General features: G+C 43.7%; 3 protein-coding genes across 7 annotated transcripts; all 3 read left to right on the top strand.

The window, feature by feature from the left end:
* Nucleotides 1-683: 683 nt before the first annotated feature.
* On the top strand, nucleotides 684-11,998 carry LOC310822843 (FERM domain-containing protein 6). 5 transcript variants are annotated; one of them, XM_083695374.1, is made up of 15 exons: nucleotides 2,879-2,990; nucleotides 3,733-3,784; nucleotides 4,053-4,287; nucleotides 4,523-4,613; nucleotides 6,102-6,181; nucleotides 6,411-6,487; nucleotides 6,700-6,895; nucleotides 7,099-7,254; nucleotides 7,801-7,866; nucleotides 8,490-8,558; nucleotides 8,667-8,841; nucleotides 9,057-9,341; nucleotides 10,056-10,187; nucleotides 10,474-10,544; nucleotides 10,649-11,998. In XM_083695374.1, exons 3-15 carry the CDS (start codon nucleotides 4,210-4,212, stop codon nucleotides 10,937-10,939), a joined length of 1,767 nt encoding a protein of 588 aa, XP_083551500.1. In that variant the 5' UTR covers nucleotides 2,879-2,990; nucleotides 3,733-3,784; nucleotides 4,053-4,209; the 3' UTR covers nucleotides 10,940-11,998. The 5 variants fall into 5 exon arrangements, with proteins under 5 accessions (XP_083551502.1, XP_083551499.1, XP_083551501.1 ...); XM_083695376.1 differs by lacking the exons at nucleotides 2,879-2,990; nucleotides 3,733-3,784 and adding an exon at nucleotides 684-827; XM_083695373.1 differs by lacking the exons at nucleotides 2,879-2,990; nucleotides 3,733-3,784 and adding an exon at nucleotides 684-831.
* Nucleotides 11,999-12,715: 717 nt separating this feature from the next.
* On the top strand, nucleotides 12,716-23,626 carry tarbp1 (TAR (HIV-1) RNA binding protein 1; the record flags this gene model as incomplete). Its single annotated transcript, XM_083694572.1, has 29 exons — nucleotides 12,716-13,700; nucleotides 13,915-14,015; nucleotides 14,160-14,229; nucleotides 14,350-14,498; nucleotides 14,704-14,756; nucleotides 14,916-15,007; nucleotides 15,101-15,236; nucleotides 15,345-15,441; nucleotides 15,675-15,764; nucleotides 15,845-16,016; nucleotides 16,188-16,454; nucleotides 16,559-16,656; nucleotides 16,734-16,892; nucleotides 17,006-17,250; nucleotides 17,495-17,741; nucleotides 17,872-18,060; nucleotides 18,266-18,465; nucleotides 18,551-18,622; nucleotides 18,765-18,885; nucleotides 19,023-19,133; nucleotides 19,270-19,419; nucleotides 19,562-19,648; nucleotides 19,737-19,957; nucleotides 20,046-20,127; nucleotides 20,232-20,403; nucleotides 20,526-20,711; nucleotides 21,311-21,435; nucleotides 21,654-21,790; nucleotides 22,879-23,626. The coding sequence occupies 29 exons, from the start codon at nucleotides 12,716-12,718 to the stop codon at nucleotides 23,069-23,071; spliced, it is 5,007 nt and encodes a 1,668-aa protein (XP_083550698.1). The 3' UTR covers nucleotides 23,072-23,626.
* A 684-nt stretch (nucleotides 23,627-24,310) lies between these two features.
* LOC310822222 (5-hydroxytryptamine receptor 1D) lies at nucleotides 24,311-26,545 on the top strand (the record flags this gene model as incomplete). The annotated part of the gene is made up of 3 exons (XM_083694571.1): nucleotides 24,311-24,401; nucleotides 24,928-25,088; nucleotides 25,202-26,545. The coding sequence occupies 3 exons, from the start codon at nucleotides 24,311-24,313 to the stop codon at nucleotides 26,543-26,545; spliced, it is 1,596 nt and encodes a 531-aa protein (XP_083550697.1).
* Nucleotides 26,546-27,302: the final 757 nt, after the last annotated feature.

Here is a 27,302-nt window from a genome sequence, read left to right as displayed (position 1 = left end):
GCTAATGCTAATCTTGGTAATCTGGTTCTTATAGAGATAAAGCCTGCCAGACAACACAAAGACTTTTGCTCAAACATTCATTAGTGTTGAATTCATATCTCTGGATTATTTGTCTGAAACAAGAAGCTTGAAACAAGTGCATGAAAAAGTATCACTCAAACAGCCAATTTGGCCAAATGGATAGGATATGACTAGTGGATAGGACTATAAACATAATTATCATATCTCATTCAAAACATTCTGTTATTTGAACATCATAAAATAGGCCTGTAGAAATTATGGATTTTCAAATTAAATTTAGTTGACACAAAGTAACAGTGCGTTTGAGATCTGCAATATTGTATCACTCCGATCTGCAATTTGCACATTTAAATCACGAGACGTCTAAATAGATAATACGAGGGAGGTAGTCGTCCTTTAGAAACGTGTTACAGCCCACAACATATATTATATCATTTCTCTATGAGTAATCATAAGATCCGAACAGCTACTTAGTTCGTTAAAAACTACACAGTAACACATATCCGGTATGCTTTTCAGTAAAACATATTTCTAAACAAAACATAAGTAAATCCACCCCTCGATTGATTTCACTTGGTATAATCCACCCAGTAGCGCCTCGGCGTTTACCAACTAGGAGCTGTGAAAAAGTTTTAGAACCTCTCATGAGTCTGTGGTCAGTGTCCAACTTCTCCCTCAAGTGACCTACAGTTATCTTTAGACCGGAGATACATTTGTCATCTTTTCTACCTCAGAATACTTAAATAACAGCCTTACAGTTCTGATGTAGACAGGTCTATTCTGGTGTTTGCTGTTTCAATCTTTCAGTGGGTGAGTGTTTTTTTGTATTGGATTTACATTTACGCTAGAGGGATGTATTTGTGCTTGTTTTCAACCTCTTATTTAGCCGGGAGGAGACTATATATTGCGCCTAAACGTATAATTCTTATGATGTAGCCCGCGTGCATAGGCTTATTACATAAACTGCATTACGTCTACATTTGGAACTTGTCAGAGAGTAGCTATATGTCCAATGCCAGCACTAATCTCCACTACTAGAATCTTACGGCATTATTGCATTACTGTAGGCCTGCATCACTGGAGATATTTGCATGAGACGAGATTGGATTTAAGAATTTTGGGATATATACATATTTCTGTGTTTTTGAGATGTTGTGTTTTTATTTGCAGTCAGATTGAACTGTGTTGAGTGTTCTAATCCACAAGCAAACAGGGAACATTTCATATATATGTGTCATATACAACATTTATATATATATGTGCATACAGTAATAGGCGTTTTTTCTCTGCTTTCTGCGTTATTGCCCAAAAACAAAGATGCATGTGATCACAAGTGTCCAGAGAATTCACTTACACATTCTCATCCTTCCACACATATTATTTGGAAAAACAATGGCCCTACCAAGGGGGAAACCATGTAATGGATGCCTTGCTCATCTGAGACTGGAATGCTGGTTCTTCTGGGGGTGATTTGTTTCGGTCTGGTGGTGTGTTAGTTCCCTCAAGATTCTCCTGCAACACGGAGGTGTTCAAAGTGTTCAGCAGGCAGTTGGTATCTTTTGCACCTCAAAGGGCATGTGGACAGTGCAGCAGGAGTGTTGTTTTTACACCAAGCATGCTTTATCACAGTCTTGAGGGGGAATTAAGGCGTGCAGATGGCTACTCATATGATGCCAGGTCCAATTCTGGTCAGTAACCAGGGGGATGTCAGAGGATGAGTGATGTCACTTCACACACCAGCATATCTGCATACTGGTTTGTGAGATGTAGTACAAAGTGCAGTGCAGTACATAACCTGCCTGCAACTATTGTATGAAGTTGTGCTAGTTTAGGTTGTTGATATGGTACTCCCATGGTTTAAGTCATAATTTTGGATGAATTATTGGCTAGCCTATCAGAGCCATCGACTGTAAGTTTCCACTTAGTTTCCACTTAGCACATGTCAGTTTGAATGTTACCACTCCCCACTAGGTTCAATTGCATTAAAGTGAAGTGGGATCAGAAGGCCAACATTTATGATCAGTTCTGTGACAAAGGTCTGAGTGTGTTTTCATCAGGCATTACTTACATTCCTGAGTTTGTAACACTATTGTATCATCTACTTAGCTACAAAACAAACGTTTTTTTGTCTGCCTTTCTTCTCAGATCATTAATCCTTATAATACAGACAGGAGATGTGCTTCACTTGTCACTTCTTGTACACAAACTGATGTGTTTGCATTTTATTCCTTTTTTTTTTCTTCTAATACATCATTTAATTGTGTGTGTTTCAGAATAACCACCCACTGCTAATTACTTATACAGACAGTTAGCTGAATCCATGATTTATCTCTGAGCAGGTGCAATAAACCTGTATTCTTTATAACATTGATGGGAATGTCTGATACTGTAGTTAATAAATAAACCAGATGATGCCACATGCAGGAGGAAAATGAGTCACTCTACTGTTCATTAAAGTAACCTTGTTTAAAGGGGGGGGGGGGGGGGGCATGTTTATTCAAATAGGCTAGACCTTCTTTGTTTCTTTACCCCATCCGAAGAAAACTCAAAGCACTATGGGAGCTGGCTTAAAATATCAAAGTTATTCTATATTCTAGAAGTGAGCTTCTAATCAGATTTTGGCCATTGCCTGGAGCTTGTATGACTTCATTGTAAAATTGGCACTTCATGAGAAGGCAGGCGTTTTAGGCTGCAGGATTTTCAGGTTTTGTCTAACTGTTTGCTTTCCCGCTGCTGGGCAGGTGTGAGTGAGATACTGTTTGAACATGTTGTCAAGAGTCTTTCTCAGGAAGCCTCACACCCCTTGAGACCGACCTTAAGTTCCTAGAGGGTGTGAGTGAGTCAAGAGAGAATAATGTGATGGTTCACTTTTATTTCATGGTCCACTTCTGTCTTAGAAGCCTGTCAAAAGCTCATCCGACAATGGGCATGTCTTAGTAAGAATAAGAGTGTGGAGCCAATGTGAAGAGGTAAGGTAACATCCAATAGCAATTCTATATGCAGGGGTTAAACATGTTTCGTCGTGTTACTGGTAAACCTGTTTTTCTCAGATTGTGAGAGTTAGCCTACATTAGGGTTGTAGTGACAAGATCACAGGTTTTCTGTTTTATGACCTTGTCCAGGTATCCTTAGTAAGTTAGTTTCTTTTGTTGTTGTTTATTTTCAGGAAATTGTCTTACTGAAAAGAGAACTTTAAAATCTGTCTTGTCTCTCTGCCCTCCTTCAGTGTTATCATGGCAACAGAAGAATACTATAACCTATGTTCAGGCCATCCAGGCTTACTGTCATATGCTTTAGACATTATAGATCTGTATGCTTTTTTCACCCCTGGTATGACCCAGAGCGGGACTCAGCAGGGATCAGATCGGCACTGTTCGCTCATTAATCTGATTAATTGATTTGGAGAGATAAGCCTCTCTTAATCAGCCGAGGATTGGGCTTTGGGTTGGTAGCAGAAGGGCAGGGTAGATGTGGGCTATGCCTACAACCCAAAACACTGCCTCTGCAATGGTCAGTGTGGCCTCAGGTCATACAGTAGTACCACTGCTTTCTAGACCTGGAGACCCTAGTAGGGAGGGACGGACTCAAAGCCCCCTGTATTCTTGTATGGGCGATAAGAATGGGTCACTGTATTTATCCCTGCTCTTGAGATTGCCTTGCTTGATGATAGATGTTCCTCACATTAAATACCCCTCTTGATGATACTTCCAGTTCAGAGCCATTAGGCAGAGACCAGCCTAGTGGAGTAAGTTGGCCAAATAATGTGAGTAATGTCATCTCCCCATGGTGTTTATTCATGTCTGGATATGGGATTTGCCTTATTTTCTAGACTGATTGACAAAACCTTTTATGTAATTATCTTGAATAACTTTTAATAATTCTGTTGTCTTCAGCTTTGTTCTATTGCTTTCTGTGGGATTGGAATGTTTTTTTTCATTAGAAAAAAAGCCTGATATTCCTTTTATTTTTTTAAGGAATTTATTCATTTTGCACTTGTCTCACACATCGCTCTGATTTGTCTTTTTTTTTAGATAGAAAATGAAAGGCGTCGGGCCCCTGGCCAGGAAGAAAAACTGAAGAAGAGGCAGAGTGTGGGAGAGGAAAAGAGACAAATTGTAAAAGAGACAAAGAGGCAAATTGAAGGGGTCTGACTGAGAAGACACTAGTTGCAGACGGACCCCAGACACCATGTCTCTCTCTGCAAAGCAGGAGAGAACTGTCTGTGTTCTGCTCCCCAACAAAGAACAGCTGGACATCACTGTGGGGGTGGGTGTCTGACTATTATTTTCTTATTTTTGATTCTATGTTCTGGCTGTCTGCTTGTCTTTCGGTGGATCAGCCAGGGATTTCTGTTGAAGGATCAAGGTTTGAGGCATCATGTATCAAGGATTTCCTGCCCCCCCCCCCCCCCCCCCATACTATTACTATACTGCTATATATTCATGTTGTTGTACTCACTCTGTTCATTACATTGTCTAACTTCTCAATCTGCTCTGTGAAGATTAAGTCCACAGGACAGGATGTGTTCAATTGTGTGTCAGAGCTCCTTGGAATCAAAGAACTACACTTCTTTGGCCTCACAGTGGTGAAGGGTAAGTCATATCCAGCCCTCCCAATCAACCCCAGAGCCACACAACCTTCTGTTGTATTAGACAACTAAACATACAGTCAGAGGATCACAAGACAGGAACACGCTGTAACAAGCTGAGATCATGCTAATTGTTTAGCACACAACTTGTTTAGCGATGGTTGTGTTAGTCCATCACATGCAACACGTACACACGGTCACAAACAAACAGGCCCTGGCCTCACGGTCCTCTTCTCTTTGGCTCTGTTTACATAATACAGACGAAAACTGGGTTAACTGCCAAAAGGGGATCTCCACAATTTGATACGACTGAGGTGGGAAAATGCTGTTGTGTTTTAGTCTCAGCATTACTGAGAGGTCTGATCTTCTTCAGCCATTGAGCATTACTGAGAGGTCTGATCTTCTTCAGCCATTGAGCATTACTGAGAGGTCTGATCTTCTTCAGCCATTGAGCATTACTGAGAGGTCTGATCTTCTTCAGCCATTGAGCAAGCTCCTTCTAATTTTCCAGTTTAATTCAGTAGTCTTTCTTTCTCATTCTCTCGTTCCTGTTCTCTTTCTCTCTTTGTTCTAATATGTAGAAACGCCTTGGTAATCTTGTGTGGCTCACCTCTTGAACAAGAGCCCTTTTGTTTTTGTGATGTGGGGGCCAGCAACCACTCAGGCTTGGATTCCAGCAATATTAACTTCATTAAGCCTGGAATGTGCTCCTGCATTCCACCTCTTCAGTGGAGGGAAGGAGGGATGGATGGATGGAGGGAGGGTAAGGGAGGGTAGAAGCGGATGAAAAAGTGGTAGGGGGAGGTGAAATGACGTGGAGTCTCGTTCAGAGACCAAAGTGAAAGGGAGGAGGAGAGAGGGGAAAGTGAGTAAGAAGGAGAAGGGATGTAATGAAAGGAGAGATGGATGGTTGGAGAGTGAGTTGTGAATGAGTAATGCAGTCTGGTTAAAGTAGTTAGGTAATGAAAGAGGTTTACAGCACAGCAGAAGTTGCGAAATGAAAAACATGGATTCCTCCATCTCCTGAGGAGGGGAGTACCAGAGAGCACCTCTCACTGCCCTTACACGTGCAACCTGCTTATCAGCCCCTCCTTTGAAAGAAAACAAAATTGGATTGTGATAAGATAAAATGTGTTATTTTGTTTCATTTGTAATCCCTGAGAGTGAAGCTAATAGAATGAGGAGTGACCACATAAAATGATACACAAATTGTGAAACGATTCACCACCTTTTTGTGGTCAAGTTTACACTGAGCTCTGCCAACAGTCAATGGTGTTTGTGTCTGAGCTGTCGTGCTCACAGAGGGATATTAGCATTAGCATAGCTGTTGTTCTCCTCCTGGCCGCCTTGCTTACAAATGGAAGAACATGGTTTTTTTCTTTCTTTCCTCTAATTAATTTCATTGTTAGGCAGATTTTACGCATGAATTCATTATTCTTTTGTTTGGTTACTGAGTGTGTTCTTGTTTCCTGTTTCTCTTTCTTTAATCCAGACAATGAGCACATATTTCTGGACATGGAAGAGAAACTGACCAAGTACTTCCCTAAGGAATGGAAGCAAGAGCCAGGGAAGGTAAGAGTGCTTGTTGATGTATCACATCATGGAGAGTGGCTAATGGCATGTACTGAACAATAACCATCTTCACAAACACTCTACTCTCCCTCCTTGTTAAACAGACCACTGCAACAGCTCATTGCCCTACATAATAGCCCTGTATTGTCCTTAACATGACAAAAAAATGTCATGCTGTGTACCAGCAGGCTCATTCAACCATGGCTGTGGTTGTGTGTGCCTCCTACAGGGTTTACAGAAGAGAGCATTGCCCTTGCTGCTCTGCCTCAAGGCGCAGTACTATGTGGAGAACGGCAGGCTCATCTGGTGAGTTTTTATACATGTCCACTATCCTCCTCCTTATCCCTTCCTGTTCCTCTCCAACTCCACAGTTCATTAATGTTCTTGTCATTTTTACCTCCTGCAACTCTTTCTTCAGCCTATCTACCCTGCCTATTCCTATGTGTCCTCCAAGCTGTTGTCTATGCATTGCGCCCCCCCTCTTCAATCCCCCTCTCCCCCTCTGTGTGTGGTGTCAGTGAGAGGCATGCACGGCGGCTGTACTACTCTGATCTGCGGGAGCGTGTGCTGCGCTCTGAATGCCGTCAGCAAGAGGAGGTGTACTTCCAGCTGGCAGGTTATGCCCTGCAGGCGGACCTGGCTGACCACCCGCTGCCAGGGGAGACAGAGGGAGGAACCCCTTACTTCCAACCCAAAGAGTACTTCCCTCCCTGGGTATGTGTGAGAGTGTGGAAATATGTTTTCGATTTTTGTATATGTTTGTCTTATGCATGTAGTATATGAAAAAGGCTAAAGCTGAATTGAGAGTGCAAAAATGTAACTGTAAAAATGTTCTTCTCTCTTTTGCTTTCTCTCTCTCTTTCTCTCTCCCTTTCTCTCTCTCACACTCTTGTGTCCATCGCTCCCCCCTGTTTTAGATTGTCGCGAAGCGTGGAGTGGACTATCTCCTGTGTCATGGACCCAAGGTGCATCGGGAGCTGTGGGGCATGACTGCCCGGGACGCAATCCTGCACTTCATCAGGGAGTCCTGCCGCCTCGAGGATGTGCCTGTCACCTTCTACAGGCTGCAGAAGGTCAGCGGTTATGGGAGGGGTGACAACACAATATTTATCACAGTACCATATTGCTGAATTAACCTTTAAAATATAATGAATGTTGTTCACACAGAAAACAGGCCTATTGTTTTCTCTGAATTCAAGGAATCAGTTTTTCCTTTAATTTGATCTGTGCCCAGTTGAGGAGCTTATCTCTTAGGCTGTGAAGCACTGCTTTCCTCCCACCCTCTCCCCCTCAGAGATCAAGGCAGGTTAGGTTTAGTTGAGTTGGATGTAGTGCTATGGTACCATTATATAACTTCATAGAATATCATAACCCCAGTTTATTGCATTCCCCACTCCGAAATCACTCAGCTATTGAGTGATATTGTGAAGGCTTGTACCCCAATTACGTAATGCACTATCAATTTACATTTTCCACAGTGTTTTCATTCCCACTATAGTCCAGCCTCCACATTGTAGCCCAACGTTGTTCAGTAAAGGAGTAGAGGGGAGAAACCGTGGGACGGCTTGTTATCTTATTGCTCAAATGCTTGCCTGACATCTCATCCTTCATTTCTACAGGACAAGAAAGAAGAGAGAGGCACGGCATTGCTGGGTCTGACCCTGAGAGGAATGCAGGTTTATCAGGTGTGTGTGTGTGTGTGTGTGTGTGTGTGTGTGTGTGTGTGTGTGTGTGTGTGTGTGTGTGTGTGTGTGTGTGTGTGTGTGTGTGTGTGTGTGTGTGTGTGTGTGTGTGTGTGTGTGTGTGTGTGTGTGTGTGTGTGTGTGTGTGTGTGTGTGTGTGTGTGTGAGAACCTGCCTTCTTTCAAAGTGACTCATAGTGGTCATGAAATACCCCACAGCAGGAACCATGTAAGGAATGTGTGGGTTATCCACAAAGACACTAAAACAGAAGATATGGGCTGCCTGCCATCCACATCAGTCTTTGTTCTGTCCATCAAAGGCCATCTGTGTGGATTAAGGGTCTGGGCCAGGGCGATTACTGACCCAGCAGACCATGAGATACCTTCAGGTCCTTATGGCCTCTTAGCCAGTTCCAGATGGCCCCAAGTGGGGAAAACGTGACTATTGCAAGTAGACTGATACCAAGTTGAACTTAAAACGTTTTATTACATGGTGCTCTCTGGACGAGTGAGCAAAGTACATTTGCAAAAAAACAACAACAGATAAACAACAACAAATTACTCAATATGTATCATCACATGTCATCACACTCCCAAAAGTATCTCATGTGTGTTTTATTTTTGTAGGAGGTGGACAACATACGGCAACTGCTTTATGACTTTCCCTGGTCTAACGTAGGACGGCTCACCTTCCTGGTACATAGACTATTCTTTTCATTCTCTGTTAAATTAAGTGGTGTTCTAATGATTATTTAATGAGCATTACTTACAGAGCTCTGTATGATTTCATGTTGTGATGTCCAGGGTAAGAAATTTGAGATCCAGCCAGATGGTTTGCCATCAGCAAGGAAGCTTGTGTACTATACAGGGTCACCGTTCCGCTCGCGACATCTCCTCCTCCACCTGAGCAGCAGCCATCGCCTCTACCTGAGCCTCCAGCCAGCCCTGAAACACCTGCGCCAGCTGGAGGAGAGCGAGGGTAAGCATGGAGAAGGGAAAGAGGATGATCATTTGGGAGTGATTAGATGCTATGCAGAATGTTTAACTATACAACTTTGAAAACTGTTCAGTGTCGAAATGCTAAATAATGTGTTTGATTATATTTGCATCATATTGTATTACTGTATATGTTTATAACTTCTTTCATTATGATTTTGGTTAAAAGTCCTCTCCTTCTCTCTTCCACCTATCCAGAGAAGAAGCGATACAGGGAGTCCTACATCAGTGATGACCTGGACCTGGATCCCCCAGGTAGCGAGGGCAGCCCTGGCCTATCAAGACATTCTACTAGCAGCTCTGGCATCGAGGCTGACACTCGGCAACATAGTATCTCCATGGAGATGGGATCCATGGAGGAAGAGGGCCCACGCCGGGCAGAGAAGTGTTTCAGCTCAGCAGCCAGCCACGGGAGCTCCCACACCTCAGGCATTGACACAGGCAGCAAGGCACGGACTGACGAAGAGGAGTGGCAGGAGGAAGGTGAGAATGATATGTTATCATTTTTACCCTGATGCATTATGTTGACACAGACTCCCAAAATACTGAAATAATTTGCATTATTCTGGTAAAAGGAACTGTGATGCCTATCACTCAACAGACGGATAAGTATCACTGGTGATTGAGTGAAGCAGTGTCATAACTGAGGGTAAATGTTTGACTGGAATTCATGACTGGAATTCCAATCATGTTTTATCTCCCTGAAGTTAAAAGATAAAGACTACTCAAATAGTTTCCTCACCTCTGCCCTCACAGGTGTAGCATGTAGCTTTGCGTGTTGCTGCCCTCTTTACAATATGCTACCTTTTCTAATAGCGGCAAATGAGTGTATATCCATGTAAACAACCAAAACTTACAAATGGTACATAAAGGCCAGTGCTCACCAGATTTTAGAAAGCACTTTTTTTTTTTTTTTTTTTTTTACCAAAACAGCTCTTTACTGTAATTCCTTAATCATGCGATCTCATTCCTTGATTGATACCGATTCATCATGGCCATTTAGCACTATTTTAAATCTACATGCTGGACCTTTAAAGAATTACCTGTTTTTGTCGGCTGTCTGTTACACAAGAACAATCCATCTGAGGTACAGAATAAATGCTCTCTGTTTAGTCAACAAACTGTATGGTCATTAATTTATGTACAATATTAATTCCTCCATTATTTGATAAGTTCATCAATTTATGTGTTCTCCAGAGACCCAAGTCAGTGTAGGCAGTCCAGGGGAGGTTTCCGTGGATGACCCAGAGGAGATGCTCCAATTGACTGAACTTATTGAGGGTGTGTCAGTTGATTGTCCTGTGCTCACCTCAGAGACTCACTGGGGAGGTGAGACTTTGTTTGAATTACAGAAAGGCTCTTATCACATAATACACACAGTATGTACACTCTGTGAATGCCTGGAGTTGTATACTTGTGAGTCTGTCTGAATGTAGTGAACCTACAAAAAATATTTGCTATCATTCATAAAGAACAAATGTTATTAGTCACAAATATGCCCCCTAGTGTTTTCTTTTTCTAATTTTCTTGTTCACTTTCATCAAACAACTTTGTAACTAATGTAGTTATTAAAATACCTTGTTTTCACTGAATTGAATGATTTCATTTTTAACAGGATTCAAGGGGGTTTCCATAGACACAAATGATGATCTAGTGAAGCTGCGCAGCAAAGATTCCCTAGGACAGGTTAGCCCCCTCCTCCTCCTCCTCCTCCTCAGATACCCCATGGTTTCTTCTGCTTTCTATTTGTATCACTCATGTGTTTCTTTCTATGTATTTCTGTATTGCAGTTGTTAAAGTCGAGGGCTCACGGCTGTGTGGACAGACACAGTCAGAGTCTGGATGACGTTCGTCTGTTCCCTCCCCCCGCCCCCCTGGGAACCACACTACTGCCTGATTCCTCCCACAGCTATACCTTTGGGCTACCAGACTCCCAGATCAAAACCAAGAGCCCGGTGGGCAACAGTTATTACCTCCCCCTCCACTGCCCTGCTAAGCCTTCCTTCTATGGCCGCAGGTCTATGAACTGCCTCTCACTGGACCTCCTTGGTGATGAACAGCTGCTAGAGTTCATACTGTGAGCACCCAGTATGGGTATGGGAGCACCGATCAATACCCTTCTTCAAGCCTGTGCTCTACCTCCCCTTCCAATTAAACTGTGTGATACAGGGAGAGGCTCCACATAGACTATGGGGCTCTTTATGGGAGCATTTTGAATCTGTATTTGTGCATGTATGGTTTACAGTGTTTTGGGTGTGATTATGTGTGTGTACTTACAAATGTTAATTAGGAGGGTAGATTAACTTTGTGTGAATGACAGATTCCCTCTATAGAGAAAGAAAGCTGTTCCTCCTTTGCTCTCCTCTCTATCTTCTGGATAACGTGACACCCAGGACCTCATAACCTAGACATTTAAATCATCCCCATGCAGACTACACTCGGTATATTTATTGATCATGTTTGACATTACTTATGGTTTTGTATATACTTGTACATATTGTTGTTATCTCATACTCCCATCATGTTATGCTCTTTTCTACTCTTTGGTACTAACATTTATTCATAAGAGACAGTATGCAAGTCTCTTACATGGTTTACGTCAATGTTATTGGAGATATAAAGTTAATTTACACCGTGTAGAAACAAGAACTGTGGAAAATTCTGTGGAAAATTCTAAATATCAGAGGCATATTAACCTTCAATTGTGCATCTTGCCATATGCAAATATGGGCCAACACTGTGTCATCTCCAGTTAATTCCTTAATTGGTGTGTGAATTGTGGTATAGATTGTAAATAAAGTATTTGAACTTGGAGTGCCTCCAGAATGCAAGTACACTGTGATCTGATCTGAAGAACAAAGGTCATTACTCCATGTTGGAATCCTACTGTACTGTATTAAATGTAACTCATCTTTACATAAAAAATATTCAACACTGCTGTCCTCATCTTTGCTTTTTATTTCCCTTTTTGTCCTTTTGTATGATGTACATGTTTAACAAATGTAATGCTGTGGAATAGACATTGAATGTGTAGATACAGGACAGCTTTTTCTCTAGTCTCTAGTTTTGTTCTGTCGTCACTTTCAGGCCTACAGTGGAACTATTATTGTATACCCACAGACGATGTGTCTTTCTTTGCTTGTTCAACTGTGGGGGTCAATTACTGATTAAAAGTTGAATTACAATTCTTGAATTGGTGTGCTTTGGATTAAATCTGTTAAATCTAAATACTGATCTGATGAAGATATGATCTACATTTTGAACCAATCCAATATTTCAAATTTGCTGCCTACTATGTTTCTAGGATAACGGGTAGTAGTAGTAAACGGTGATAAGGCAAATTAAACAGCAAACATCTTTGATTGTTTGCACTACATTCTGAAAGGCACATAGTGATTGTGATAATACAAATAAATACATTATTGGGGTGTTTTTCCATTGATGTTTAAAAGCAATTTCTCTTTTGCTAATCTTAGCTGATACATATAGCATGACTGTCACTTGTCCCACAAACACATCAGGCAGGAGCAGTTCAGGATAGGCAAAGTAGTCATTTCTCAAAACTCAGGTGGCTCCACTCCACTGTAATATGGCAGATTTGTAAACATTTCATATGCAACAAGTTCTGGTAATTCTACTGTCCCGTCGTTTGAGGATTGGGCTCATTTGGAACTATGTGTTTCGTATTACTGTTGAGTTGACATAAATAGTTTTTTTGTCGACTCCTTTGCTTTCAACATTTATCTCGCGATATTTGTATTGAATGACGTATCAGGAAGTTTACATTCCACATGGAAACGCGTGGCTAGTCTGCTGTAAAGAAAGTGTGTGCACACGTTGTACAGTAGCCTTTTGCAATGTCCTCTATTTTAATCAATACCCTTTTGTCGAGTTGCCCTGATCATGACACTTTGTTTAGCGCATTGTGCTGGCCAAATGACTCGTGTCCGGAGAGAGAGGGGATAGAAGCTCTGACAACTTTCATAGATGGGGTCGGTAAGCTACTCCAGTCTGATACGTCTGATGGACATAAAGTTGCCTTTACAACTTCAAAAAGAGAGACCTTTCTAAGAAAGGTTGAGTCGATTATTTGGGCTCAATGTTTACCTCTTCTTATAAAAATCTCTAAAGAAAACGTGGCATGTAAAGGTAACAGTGTTCTGGAGGTACGGAGTAAAGAAATGACCAGTGCTGTGTGTAGGCTCCTAGGAGTCTGCATCTCCATGTGTGAAACAGATGTTGCGTTGCGAGTCGCCCGCTCTGTCCTACCGGTGTTTCAGCTCTCTGATGGGGAGACTGAGGAAGAATTGCACAGCCAGGGACGACTGGATATAGACGTTGCCATTGAAGTTATGGCTCTTCTTCTACCGGCGCTCTCATCAGATGAACACTTGACCATGTTGACACTGTCATCCGCCTTGTCCTGCATCAAGATTTTACCGGATGCATTGGTCTCTAAAATTACTGTCAGGCTTCTATTTACTCTCCTCAACTGCTACAGTGAGAAGAGGAAAGTGAACACAGTACAGTTGGTATTGAATGATCTCTGTAGCTGGCACATGGGTGACAGCTCACCTGTGGTGACAGAGCGCACCTTACTGTGTTTGACAGCTCTCTCTGACAACCTGTTCCCTCTGATCAAACCGCACACACCTGCTCAAACATCTGCCTGTGCTCGACCTGACCCCAGGCTGTCTCTGCAGTTCTGGAAGATTCTTCAGCATGGACTGACACACAGAGACAATTTGTCAAGGAAGCGTGCATTGTACCTGTTGAAAAGGTGTGTCGCCCTGTCAGAGGACGAGAGGGTTGAGTGTGCAAGCAGTGCTGCATCAGGGGAAGGTAAGAGGCGTATGCATTGTGATTAAACCATGTTGCTTGCTGTAAATGCAATTTTTACACTGAAGAAATACAGTTAATACCTGCTGCTGACTTTCAACTGTATGAGAATGGGCTTGATAATTATTCATATCTAATATGCCAGTTGTGACGCTTCCTATAATATCCAAACTAACTCAAATAGGTTCACTATAACACCTTACAACAACCTTTGCAGGTGAGGAGGTGATGTTCAGATGGGCACCTGACAAGAGCAAGTTGCTGCGGGAGTTCTGGGAGGACTATGCATTGGTCATGGAAACCCTGGAGGAAAACCAGGTAGGAATATTTATTTTCTTTGTGTTGTCTTTAAATCAACATTAGATCATGTAGTGAAACTGTGCATGTTTATCGACGGTTGTCAGTTGCTAATATCAGGTTGCCAGTTGCTAATATTGCTTGTAATTTTATTCTCTTCTCCAGATTCATGTTGTCCGGCCTGTGCTGAACAGAATTGATGTATTAATCCAAACAGCAGCAAATGATAGTCAGGGTAAGAAGCTCACAGAGTAATTTATTGTGTGTATTCCTTGTGTGTCAACCCAAACCTTTATCGCCTCCTCTTTTTATCCCCTTTCTTTCTTTGCCAATCCTCAATCTGACTTGCTCTCAGGCAGCGGCCTGTTCCATCCGTCCTGGCTGCTGTGTGTGTACCAGCGCATGTTCCACAGTGAGAACAAGTCAGTGATGAAAGAGGGAGTGTATCACCTCCTGGAGCTCCAGGCACTCCAACAGCCAGACTTCGCCCTGGCCTTCTCACAGGTTAGAGGGAGAATGTCTCTGGTGTGGAATGTTGATCCATCCAAAGATGCTAAGCTAGGCTGACCTTTTCTTTTTTATAAAGTCATTGTGTAATTTAGACCATGATGTGCTGGTATAGGCCTATGTTATTGATTGTGGTAGTGGCGTATGTTCTGAATCAGTAGAGAGTTTATTGTGTATGATTATTTATTCACTTGTTCCCCAGTTTATTGTGGGTCCCTTCATGGATGTGCTGTCTGAAAGCTCCCTCTTCCACAGGTGAGTCATCACCACTCAATCATACCACATCATGACATGACATGAAACACACAGTCTTACAGTAGAAGGTGCAGATTGTGCTTCAGAATAGTAATAAAGAAAGAATTGCTTAGAGAAAATCCTGTTCAAAATTATAAGACATACTTAATCTCTGTCCAGGTCTGCAGGCATCGGGGAATGTCCTGAGTTGGGAGTCAAACTGCAGGCCTTCATGGTCACCTTCTTCAGTAGCCTGCCACAGGAGAGCAGAGGTACAGTACGGGATTGTCTTCTGAAGGTAACCATCCTCTGTAGGTTCCTGCTTTAGTAAAAGGGACACTGTGATATGTTGTTACTCTCCTCAGGCTCTGTGTTGCTGCAGCTGATCCAGAGGATGGGGTCTCAGCACTGGTGTGCAGTACCCATCCTTTTCCTCTCCCAGGCGTTGTCTCACCTCCCTCCCTGCCGTCTCCTGGGACCTGATGGGCTGCATGCTCTCAGGTAGTGTGAATCCTCTTACTTGACTTATGCCTTGATACTTTATTGATAGTTAATGTCATGGTGGTATGGCTGAATATGGCTTGAGAGACATGCTTTGGTATGTTCCAGGGAAGTGCTTCGCTGCACCATGATCACGCACCAGGTCTTGTTAAGAGGGGCTGCCCAGTGCTTCCTCCTGCACAGCGCCTTCTGCCTGACAGATGTGGTAGGACATTATAGCCAGTTTGTTTGAATAGAGGCATTGCAACATTTGGTACAATGAAATGTAACACCTAAATACAGCATGATGTATGAGAGTGAGTGAATTTATCTTTCCTGTGTGACTTCTTAAACCCCATTACTTATATTGAAAAAGAGGGATGCATTGTCTTTAATACATAGAGATGTGAGCAAAAAACTCTGCTTATGTATTACTTGTTATTTTTGCATCATTTGCAGACATCAGTGTCCCTGGATGATGTCTTCAGTTTTCTGGTGCACTTCAGTGCAGATGAGTCTCTATGCAGAGGGACAAGGCTCTGGAATCAGGTATGGGGATGGGATGGGAATGTGGGAAACCTTTAGTTTGTGCATATCTGATGTGCTGTGTATGTGTGTGTCCAATCCAGCTAATTCAATGGTTGGCAGACAATGAGGGCAACTTCAAGCCCTATCACAGAGATGGAGGCTCCCGCTCACAGCAAGGTGGTGATGGTAGCCATGCTGCCCAGGAGAGAGAGACTGTGAGAGGCTACGTTCAACACCAGATAGAGGCATTCTTCACAGTCCCACCCAGCACTGGTGAGGCAGGAGAGGGAGAGAAATAGTGGAAAATTATTGTAGAGTTGGAATTCCAGATTTGATGAAAACTACTGCACCATTAACAAAATACTCCCAATTAGCATTTTGCACATTGCTGGAAGCATGGTGATACACATATAATTTATAGATACTTGTTGTAATGTCGTACAGATCAGACGGACATTCTGCCTGACCCTGGGGAGGCTGATCTGCTGGCACAAGCCATCCTTGTGTGTGTAGATGTGGAGAAGCAGAGACCTGGGGCAAAGATAGGCGATGGGCTGAAGTCCCTACTGTGCCCCCTGCTTGACACCCTGAGCAGACTCCGCACCAATGTCTACCTGCCTCTGCACAAGACCGACAAGAGCCTGCAACTACTGCTACGACTGTTCAAACTGCAATGCAAACCCGGCTGTCTGGGTCTGGACCAAGAACAGGGTTTGTGATATGATGTCTCTGATTCACACTGTTCCATCATAGATAGTAGTGTAGATGAGAGATCTGTATTTCAATTAAAGGTTTCTGTGATCTTTTTTGTGCAGAGGACAATGTTGCAGTTGCCATGGATACACTGGTTTTTAGTGTGGTGGAACCTGTCCAGGAGTTTATCCTCCGAAGACTTAGTGGGGAACTGCAGGAGGTGAAAAGCTCTACCTCAAGCACACTCTTTATTATTTAGTTGTCCCTGTCTGCTGACTTGTTTGTACTTGTTTGTAGCTCTGTGATGTGGACCGGGCTGACCTGTACCTGTCTGTATTGAATCTGCTGGTGGTGAGGTACACTGGCATACAGCGGTACAGCTGTAACATGCATCAAACCTATTACCCCAAGTTCATCAGATATAACCTCAGGACACTTCAAGAGCCAACAGAACAGGTACAGGCTTACTTGTGAATTCATGGATGGTAGCACAGCCTACATACTCAATCAGCTATGCTAATATACACACACCTCTTTCTGTCTGTCTGGGTCTGTCTGTTTGCGTCTAGATCCGCTCTGTAGGTGACCAGGTGGCCAGGGCGATTGCTATGAAATCCTTAGCCATGCTGTGTGATCTTGCAGAAGAGAACATGATTGAGAGTCAGTCAGAAACCATGTCTTTACTGGTCTCTCAGACTGGTTACTTCTACACCCCTGGTCCTTGCCCTGGCAGTGGCTCTCCCTCAGCCACCCCTCTCTCACTGGGGCGCTTCAATCAGACACTGCTCAAGCCTCCAACAGACCACTCATCAGGGTCAGTAGAGGACCGTAGAGTTGTCATAGTTTGTGCAGTATGTATGAATGATATTGCTTGAATTGCTGAATGAGACACCATCCCTTGCTCCATTCCTCATTTTGTTCTCCCTCCCTCCCTTTTGCTTTCAACCTCTTTGGGCCAAAGCTAGAAATATTCATACAATAATAAAATAATGTGATAAGATAATGTTTTGACTATATAATTGAAGTCATGGTGGTGAGAGTTTTTAATCTGTTCATAGTGGTGGAGAGCAGAGTCCCCTGCTACAGGACTGGGGACGCATGGCCGCTCATTTTGTACGGGACCAGTGGAGATGCCTGAGCTTCCTGAAGTGGGCAGAGTCCATGAAGACCACAGAGGTCCCCTCAGGGTTGATGGAGATCTCTCTGGCCACTGGGGCCCTACAGGCTGCAGTGGAGGCTCTGGCCTTGCTGCCCAGTGACCTGGTGCTGCCTGTACTGGACTTCATGAAGGCAGTGCTGCCACAGGTGAGCCTTGACTGGAGCAGACACTGCCATGAGCTAAATGGCACATTCTCCCCCAGCTCTCCTCTCGCCTGCTGAACTTGGTTTCTGATAAGGCATACAGGTTTCTGTATTTGTCTGTCTGCCCCACTAGGTGGCACTGTCTAATGAGGCCCTGTGTGTGGAGGCTGTGACTCTGTCCTGGGAGCTCGTGCAGCAACTGAGCAGTAACCCACATGACTTCTGGCCCACCCTTAGTGCCTTTGTGTCTATGGCCTTCCAACATGGTCTACTGGGGCTGACAAAAGCACAGGCTCCAAGGCTCACCACCACCCTGCAACAGGTAAATAGGTTGCTCAACAAGACTAGATCTGGCCATTCATTGTTTAAAATTAATTAAGGTTAAATACTGAAAATGATGTGGTATATATTGTGGCATAACCCTAACTCTACCACAATATATGTGAAAGTGTGTGACATCATTTTAAAAACAGGAATTTATACAGGTTTTTTATATACAATCTCTGTGTTGTTTGATTCCTCGGCAGGTAACTGGTGAGCTGATAGATCTATCCCAGGCCAAGACGGGTGTGTTCAATGTACTGATTCAACACTGCTGCAAGACCTGGCTACCCTCCTGCCCACCTAATGAAAGCCATGCTGACGCTATGTTCTCCAGTGCACTCATGCATATGAACATCCTCACAGAAGCTTGTGTCTATGGACCAGTGTTCAGAAGAGACCAAAGGTACTTCTAAGAGGTAATTTTAGTGGTTATTCAAACACTGTGGAGGGTCACCCTGAGTTATTATGATATATTTTCTCCTCCATAGACTTATCCAGGAGGTCCAGACTTATGTGGAGCAGCTTGGAGAGGAGTGTACTGCTAACACTGTAATTACCAGGTAAGCTGTCACTGCATTTCACTATCTGAAACTGCATTTATGGCCTGTCACACACACTGTACTATACAGTGGCTCTAAGAACGGCCACTGGGGATCTCACTCACACTGCTGTAACAGCCTTGTCTCATTCTCTGTTTCTCAGTGATAACAGGGATGACCAGTTCCCCCGTTTGTGTGTACTGGCTTTCCTCAGCCACCTGGATCCCTCCAATCAGCAGCATGAAAGATTGATAGAGGAGCTGGTTCTGGACCTGCTGAGAAAGGTAACGGTAGTGCAGAGCGAGACACACTCCTCTGGAGATATGACTGTTCATAATGCCTGACTGCTACTTATGTTCTGTATCTGTACGTTTGGCCCTCTTTTGCTACCTAATTGCCCCCTCTTCTCTTTCTCTCTCAGGATGAGGAAATATCAAAGTCAAAAGTGCGTTATTATAGCAATTCTCTGCAGCATCGTGTGAAAAACAGGGTGTGGCAAACACTACTGTTGCTGCTGCCCAAACTGAGGGAGGTAAGAGACAACACACACACACACACACACACACACACACACACACGCACACCACACACTTACACACTACCTTACACACATGCATACTCATTAACATACAATAAGAGTATAACCCAAGGTTTGTGTGTGTGTGAAGGAGTTTCTGGGCACTGTGCTAAGCCGTGTGTATGAGGCTGGGTTCTGCAGTAATCAGGCCTCAGTCAAGTACCTGATAGAGTGGCTGATGGTGCTGATCCTGGTCAAGTACCCTGGCCATATGGACAGTCTGTGGGCCTGTTTCAGTGTGGTGAGTACCCGACCTGCAACACCCTAGCACACTTTGGCAGTTTAGCGCTGCGTGGACAATTGTGCAACAGCCCAAGAACTACTGATGCTCACAACTCCTCTATTGCCAGTGATGTTGTCCTATTGGTGTGGTTTGTGTACAGGATCAAGAAAAGACCAAGACTAGCATCTGTACTTTCCTGTCTGTGTTGGTCCACTTAAACGTCATCATGCCTCAACTCAAAGAGAAGGTACGATCTCATTAGAGTAGACCCAGACACCATTATCCTGTACCTCACAACTTCCTCTCCTGAACATCTGATCCCCTCTGTGTCCCAGGCTTTGCAGTGGCGGAAAGCCCTGGATGTGATCCTGCAGTGGTGTTTCAGCCACAACTTCAGTGTACGCCTGTATGCCCTGCTGGCCCTGAAGAGGGTGTGGGCTTTGGAGGGGGCCAGGGTTGAGGCAGAGGAGGGTGTGGGGGGTCCTGATGGCCTTGGGGGTCTGGCTACTGTGGTGAAGGCCTGTCTGCACCAGGCTGAGGCCATGCAGAGTACTGGGTAAGTGACATAGGCATCAGAAAATCATAAAAGTTAGTCAATTTTTAGTCAAGTTTGATTATGAAATAACTACTCTATCACCCTACAGAAATGCAAATAAGAACTGGACCAGGATTCAGGACCACTTCTTCTTTGGTGCCTTTAATCCTATAAGGGATTATAGTGTTGAGGTGGGCCTTTACATTGTATTTGTGAAATGTGTGAGTTTTGACAAACTGCATAACATCTTATATTTGATTATTTTGAAATCTTATTTTTTTCGTTCCTATTCTAGACCATATTCCACACTTTTCCCAGCTTGTCAGAGTTGGCAGATGATGAGTGGATTCTGCCCTGGAAGTTTGAGAATTTGGTGACTTTTTCTGAGAGTTCAGCTCTCACATTGAGAAACCCTGTCCCTGACCTCGGCCAGTTGCAGCCTGGGGACTGGGTCCAGCAGGACAAAGGTAGCACCACTAGGGGGCAGCTAAGACTGCACATGCAGCTACTGGTGCAAATCTAGATTTGATTTGTGTGGGGGGATTGGTGTTGTTAAAGAGGTTCATCTGTTTGGTGTTGTGTTTGGTAGGTGAGCAGGGCCGTGAGGAGCGATGGGCTGAGGTCCAGAAGAAGATGACCCCCTGGAGGCTTGGGATCCAGGAGCAGGAGCCTGAGCTACAGCTGGTGCCCCAGCAGAGAGCAGCCCGCCTAGGCAAACTCCACGGCGCCCTCCTGGTGGTCGCCTCACTCATCGACAAGCCCACCAACCTAGGAGGTCAGAGTTCTATGTACCCAAATCCATTTCTATTACTCTTTAAGTCAAGGCTAATAACCTGATTAAACTCCTCAAGATGGGACACATTATTATGTGTTGGTGTGTTTTGTTGTCAGGCCCTGTCAGTAGGACACTACCAGAATGTTGTTGGATGTTGTTGCTAGGCTGTCACAATGTTTATCTGGTTAAAGTGGGCAAACACAGACATGCTACAAAAACAAAATCACCTCACTCCAAAATAGAGTTTGTTCAAGGGACTGCAAGGATTTCATCATAAAAGCCTCCTATTTTATGTTCTCCACCGGCATATTGGTTGTCTGAAATGATATTAGACTGGCTCCGACTGAAATTAGTTTTTACAGAGGAAGACCTATTTTAAAAACAAATATTGACACAATGGGATTGTATAAAAGACGAGGGCGTGCTGTGTTGTAAATGTTTAATATGAATTCATCCAATGAGTGACCAAGATAACATGTTTGCTTATCTAGTCTGTCTAGCTCTAGACCTCGGCCCTGTTATCCCTCTTTTAATTACTTGTCTTGATGTCTGTGTACCTGTTGGTTATTGTGAATCTTTTTATGTTCCTCGTCTTGTAGGGCTATGTAGGACTTGTGAGATTTTTGGTGCCAGTGCTCTGGTGCTCGACAGCCTTCGCCACGTCAACGATAAGCACTTCCAAGCCCTGAGTGTTTCCTCTGAGCTGTGGCTCCCCCTGCTTGAGGTGAGAGACAACAGACAACGCTATGACACTTCACTCTACACCTCTGTACTCATCTGACTTTGTACCCCTGAAGAACTCTCACTTACAGTAGTGTTTCTCTTCTCTCACTCAATTGAACAGTCTTCAGTTGTTGCCTCCTCTCATAGAGTGGTGCATAGAATCAAACACAGAGTTTGCTATTTTATATTTTAAGCATTTTATATTTCTTCTCTTATCAGGTAAAGCCTGCAGAATTAGCTGACTTCCTGCAGATGAAGAAGAGTGAGGGCTACTGCATTGTGGGAGTGGAGCAGACAGCCAACAGTCAGAGTCTACAGGACTACTGTTTCCCTGAGAAGACCCTTCTACTGCTGGGGTAGGACCACAATCCCTCATCCAAGCACAAAGCACACTGCATGCATTTATATCACAGTCAAACAGAGGTTTATGTCCAGTTGCCCACTCACACACACACACACACACACACACACACACACACACACACACACACATACTGTATATACACACACACATACTGTATAGACACACAGTCCCCAGGCTGTGTGAAACTCTTGCGGGTCATGGTGGTTGCTGACAAACCTCTTTAATGTACTCCCACACTAATTGAATGTGTGTTCCCCTGGGTCTGTACCTTTCCCCTGCTCCCTGCTGTTGTTAGGATGCCTGCCTAGGCATGCTGGGCTCTAATCAGCCTACTCTGAGGAGCGAGGAACAGGAAATCATCACACACTATGTAGTGCCACACTGATACATATGGACCTAACACAATGAAAAGCACATGGACAGACAGACAACACTGTTCTTTGCTTAATATGAACTGGGTTGAAAATGGGACGAACATGGGGTGTTTGATTACCATAACAACAAGCTACAGAAGCACTCACTATGATGTTATATCACAAACACACTCAGTTCAATATGTTATTCTGTACTGTGTGTCCTGTAAATGGGCTCACAGAGAGGCAGAGATTTGATATTTATCATTCCTCTGTGGACCGATTAAGCTCAGTAAAACAAACACTGCAGTACATAAGAGGGTGTGTGAGAAGCGGTTGCTGGCGCAGAGGTGCTATTTGTAAAGAACACAAGCCGCTGTTGGAGTGTAGGCGTCAGTAAACACACCTGTGGTCTCCTCCAGCCCAGCAGCTTCCTAGTCTAATCTCCGATTAGATCTATTATCACTCAATTGAACACAGGATAAGTGTATCTCTATGAATCTCTACACCCAATCTCTCTTCTCCCATCCTCTCTAACTGAAGACCATATCAGTTTAATACCTGTTTGTGGTCAATTAGTTTGGCCCATATTTCACATGTTGTTCACACATACTTAATGTATTCCACATTTAGCTCTTGCTCTTGTGTGTGAAATATTTTGACTATGATGAATGGTTTAATTGATTATAATCTTTCACCATCTCTCTCTCTCTCTCTCTCTTGATAGTAATGAACGGGAGGGCATCCCAGCCAACCTGCTGCAGCTCCTGGATGTGTGTGTGGAGATCCCACAACAAGGTGTCATCCGCTCGCTGAATGTGCATGTGAGTGCCGCCCTACTGGTTTGGGAGTACACACGCCAGCACCTACCCCCTATTGCTCATGCCATGAACCCGGATCTTGAAGACAAAAAAGAATAATAAAAAACCCACACTTGTAACAGACTTGCCAGTGGGCTCATTATTGCTATCTTCGACATTGTCAAATTAAGACTTAACTTACCTCTGTCAACAGCTGTGTACATTTTAAACATTTGTTTTATTGGTCCTGTAAGCATGGCCTTTTCCCTCCCAGGATATGGGGTCATAGATGAGGATGAAAGGTAGAGATGGAGATTGTGTTTTTACCCATCTCCTGATTACATATGGATGTTATTTTCACTGGGGTTCTCTCATTTCAGTTTATAAAGTAGCCACTTCCCCTGGTCTGTCCCTGAGCTCCTTCATGGAGGAAAAGGAATGATGAAGTAAGAGTTCTGCAGGATGTGTGTGAATATTACATTAGAATATTACAATGTGTTTGCTGTTGTTTCGACAGGGGCTGTGTTTGTGCTATGTGGGCTGAAATCAGCAGATTTGTTATTTGGCTCAGTTTTGCCTTGTGTAAATTGTATTGAAGTGTATTAAATTGTGTTTCTTGTGTGATATTTGATATTAACTATGTATCTTATACAAATGACAAATAAAGCACTTTTGTATGGGATTGAATTTGTAGTTGTCTCATTTTGTATGTTTAGTTGTAGTGTGTAATCCTTTATTTTATAGCCCTTTATTTTTGATTAAGCAGGTATTTACTTAATAACTGCATATTAATTACACTCGTTTCTTTTACATTTACTGACACAAGCACCACTATGTGCCATTTAGTGCCAGGTAGTTACCAATTGTGCTGAATTTATTGAGGTAAGTACCATAAAATACCCCTTGTTGCCACATAGCTTCTTAGTAAATACTGGGTAAATACCAGATGTAACAGGGATGTAAAATGAAAAGGTTACCGTTTGATTTCTTTGTAAACCATGCTATTTCTCATGGCTCATAAGAATGAATAGACAGTGCTCTAACACATTGGAAAATTGGTGACCACCTTGTGCGCGCCACGCCCAACTTTGATCAGGAACAGCAAGTGCGCAGGTAAAGGAGCCAAACCGATGCCGACAGATAGAGGAGACGATGCATAATTGGACTCGTCTGTTGTATACCCTGCTTATCAGTTATAGGCCTATGGATAAATGGCATTCAACTCTAGTTCGGGTCAACAGTTTCTATAGCCTACCATCATCAGGTTAAAGGGAGATCATGGACCCCTTGGATGGCGCATGGATGGATGCCAATGTCCCTTACCCAGGAGAGATGCGGATCTCAGTAAAAAATGCGACAATGACGGCGGCGACACGGCAGAACTTATCACCCCGCACTAAACTTGTCCTGGAGGTCCTTATGGTATTCATGTGTTTGGGTGCTGTGACAGGTGGGTTTCATGAGTCAATACTGAACTTTCCTTTTCTGAGACGCACTAAAGGCAATGCATGATCTATTTGAATCGATATTTGTCCAATCTTTGTCCAAATGTTCCCAGTCAAATTATATACATATTATATATTCATACTTAATTTAATTCGCATCATGAACTATCTGACGTTTGCACCCGCAGAAATAACATGAGCCCCGACATAACGTACCTGTCTATCTAGTTGTCTTATATTAATCCAACATGCTGAATAATAATTCTATTTGGATATAAATAAATTACTTGCTTTACGTCTTCATGATTTTTGTCTGAGAAATGACATGCCGTGTAATACCTTGAAATGTATAAAGCAAGGACTTTCATTGGATTTACCAGTTTCATTATCATTTATGTCAATGTCCACCCCCTCCCCTCCTATCTCTCTCTCTCTCTCACACCTCATATATCATAATGTACTGTAAGTAAAGTGCTCTGAGACCTATGACAGAAAATAAGCTATAAATGCTGTTTATTGCTGTGTCTTAAGGTAATATTCTGGTCATTGTTATTGTGGCTGCTACAAAGACATTCCACTCGGTGACGTCGGTGCTGCTCATTAACCTGGCCATTAGTGACCTCCTGGTAGGCATTGGAGTCATGCCATTTGTAGCTGTCTCAATTATGAACAACGGCTGGGTGGACTGCACTGTAAGTCTTACTTGGCTTCACTTTTCATGGTAATGTGTATATCATTAATTACTGCTATACTGTGTCTCTCTGCAGTTTTTTAATTTATTATCTCCTGTTAATCTGTCTGATAGGATCTGTGCCTGTATGTGGGCTACACCTCCTCAGTGTACTGTACTGCCTCAGTCCTGACCGTGGCTGCCATCGCGCTGGACCGCTACCACTCCATCATGGATTGCCTGCGCTACAGCTCTCGCTGCACGCTGTGGAGGACCTGTGCGGTGGTCTTATGGATCTGGCTTCAGGCCCTGGTCACCAGCTGCCCTCCACTGCTTGGCTGGAGCACTGTGGACTTTGTGGGCCCCATGTACAGCTGTGCAGTCAACTGGGCCAGCAGCCCCAGCTACACAGCCTTCATGGCTGCCTTATCCTTCCTCATGCCTTCCACAGTAATCCTCTTCTGTTATGTGAATATTGTCCGCGTGGCACGCAGCCACGCCAGGAGGATCCACAACTTAGAGGACCACATTCATCGCAACAGGGGGAATCCTACTTCCTCCTCCTCCACTGATTCAAGCCCTCAGCAGGCTCCGCAGCGGTGTGTGGATGACCACGTCCCCTCCAGGCTTGTGTACCACTTGAGTGGGCAGTTTGTGTCAGAGGCCCATGGGGATGGTGACCCTGCAGCCCCACAGTCCTGCAGCGCCGCCTCCACCAACCCTGCATCCCGACGCCTCTTCTCCTTCCTGGCCCACAGTGCCCCCCACCCGGCCCACCAGCACTCCCAGCACCATCATCACCAAGGAGTGGTGCGTCTCTTCCTGGTCATCTGTACCTTCTTCCTTTGCTGGACGCCCTACATGGGAGTGGCACTGGTGCAGGCCACAGAGACTGCCCTATCATGCAAGTCCAGCCTAGTCCCACCCTCTGCTGTCACCTTCTCCTATTGGCTAGTGTTGCTGAACTCAGACATCAACCCTCTTTTGTACGCACTGCTAAGCAAGCGCTTCCAGGGGGCGCTGCAGAGCCTGAGGCAGAAGATAAGAGCCCGTCTGGGAAATGTGGTAGGGAGGGGAGGAGATGCCAGAGCAGAGGGAGAGGAGAGAAGGAGCAGTGACCCCTGCACTCTGACTGCCCCCCATCCCACCACCCTATGTTCTGGCCCTGATAACCCACCCCAAGAGGAGCCACCATACTCTCTATTTACTGTCAACTCCAACTTCCCTGGTCGCTCTGGGGAGCGTCTCTGTGGCGTCTTTCTCCCTGGTAGTGCCTCCTCCTCCACCTCCACCTCCACCTGCTCTCTATGCCAGGACTCTAATGGGGAGAATAGTACACACAGAAGGTTGGAATGCCTGCAGGTTCCCTCTGGTACACAAGAGGGCAGCAGACTACCCTTCTCTGCAGCAAGCAGAGACAGGCAGGCAACCTTCTTTTATGGTCAGATTACAGTGAGAGTGGAACATGACATTTGCTAGTGGATTTGGACTGATTTCTCTCAGGCAGGCATTTCACACACATTTCATTCATAACACAACTATTTTAGCTGTATGGACAGTGTGTGCTGTAAAAGCAAATGATGGAAAGTATTGCTGAAGGTTTGAATGTGAGGATAATTTACATTTACTCTCTTTCTGCTCTAAATACTGTAGTTCTTAAATGTTGTTAACATTTTGGATGATTTTTAGAGGACTTGTAATTGTACAGTAACACTGCAAGTCTTTTCTTTTTTTTCTTTTATAGTGGGTACACTGTCTATTCATGCACATTGACATGTGTAGGAAACAAATATCAGAGTGAAATGTATTCAAAATTAATATTTTTATATGGTACATGTGATTACACTTGAAGACAACAAACAGCAGATCTAATAAACCCTGTCATTTATTCACTCTATAAGTCTTTTTTCCTCAAATGTGATAATCACATGTTGCATTTCAGTGTAAAAATCATCATTCCTTACAAAGGTTTACAGTTATGTCTAGCAATAATTCCAGAGGAATACAATATCATAATTTATTGTCATAAGAATGACAATGGGAAACAGTGCTGATGTACTCTATTGCAAAATAAAATAAAAGGCAGTGAAGCGGACTGCTCAGTTATATCTGGTCATCTCTGCATGCTTGTTCTGTAGGTGTCACTCACTGTCCCTTCAAATCAATCCATCAACCAAATGCAAATAGAAAAAAAAGTCCATTTAGATGATTCAAGAGTTTGTTCAGAAAAAAAGTA

The sequence above is a fragment of the Argentina silus genome (assembly GCF_951799395.1).
Source record: "Argentina silus genome assembly, chromosome: X".
Lineage (NCBI taxonomy): Eukaryota > Metazoa > Chordata > Actinopteri > Argentiniformes > Argentinidae > Argentina > Argentina silus.
The sequence above is the reverse complement of the archived record's forward strand: the minus strand, read 5'-3'. Positions and strand labels throughout refer to the sequence as shown.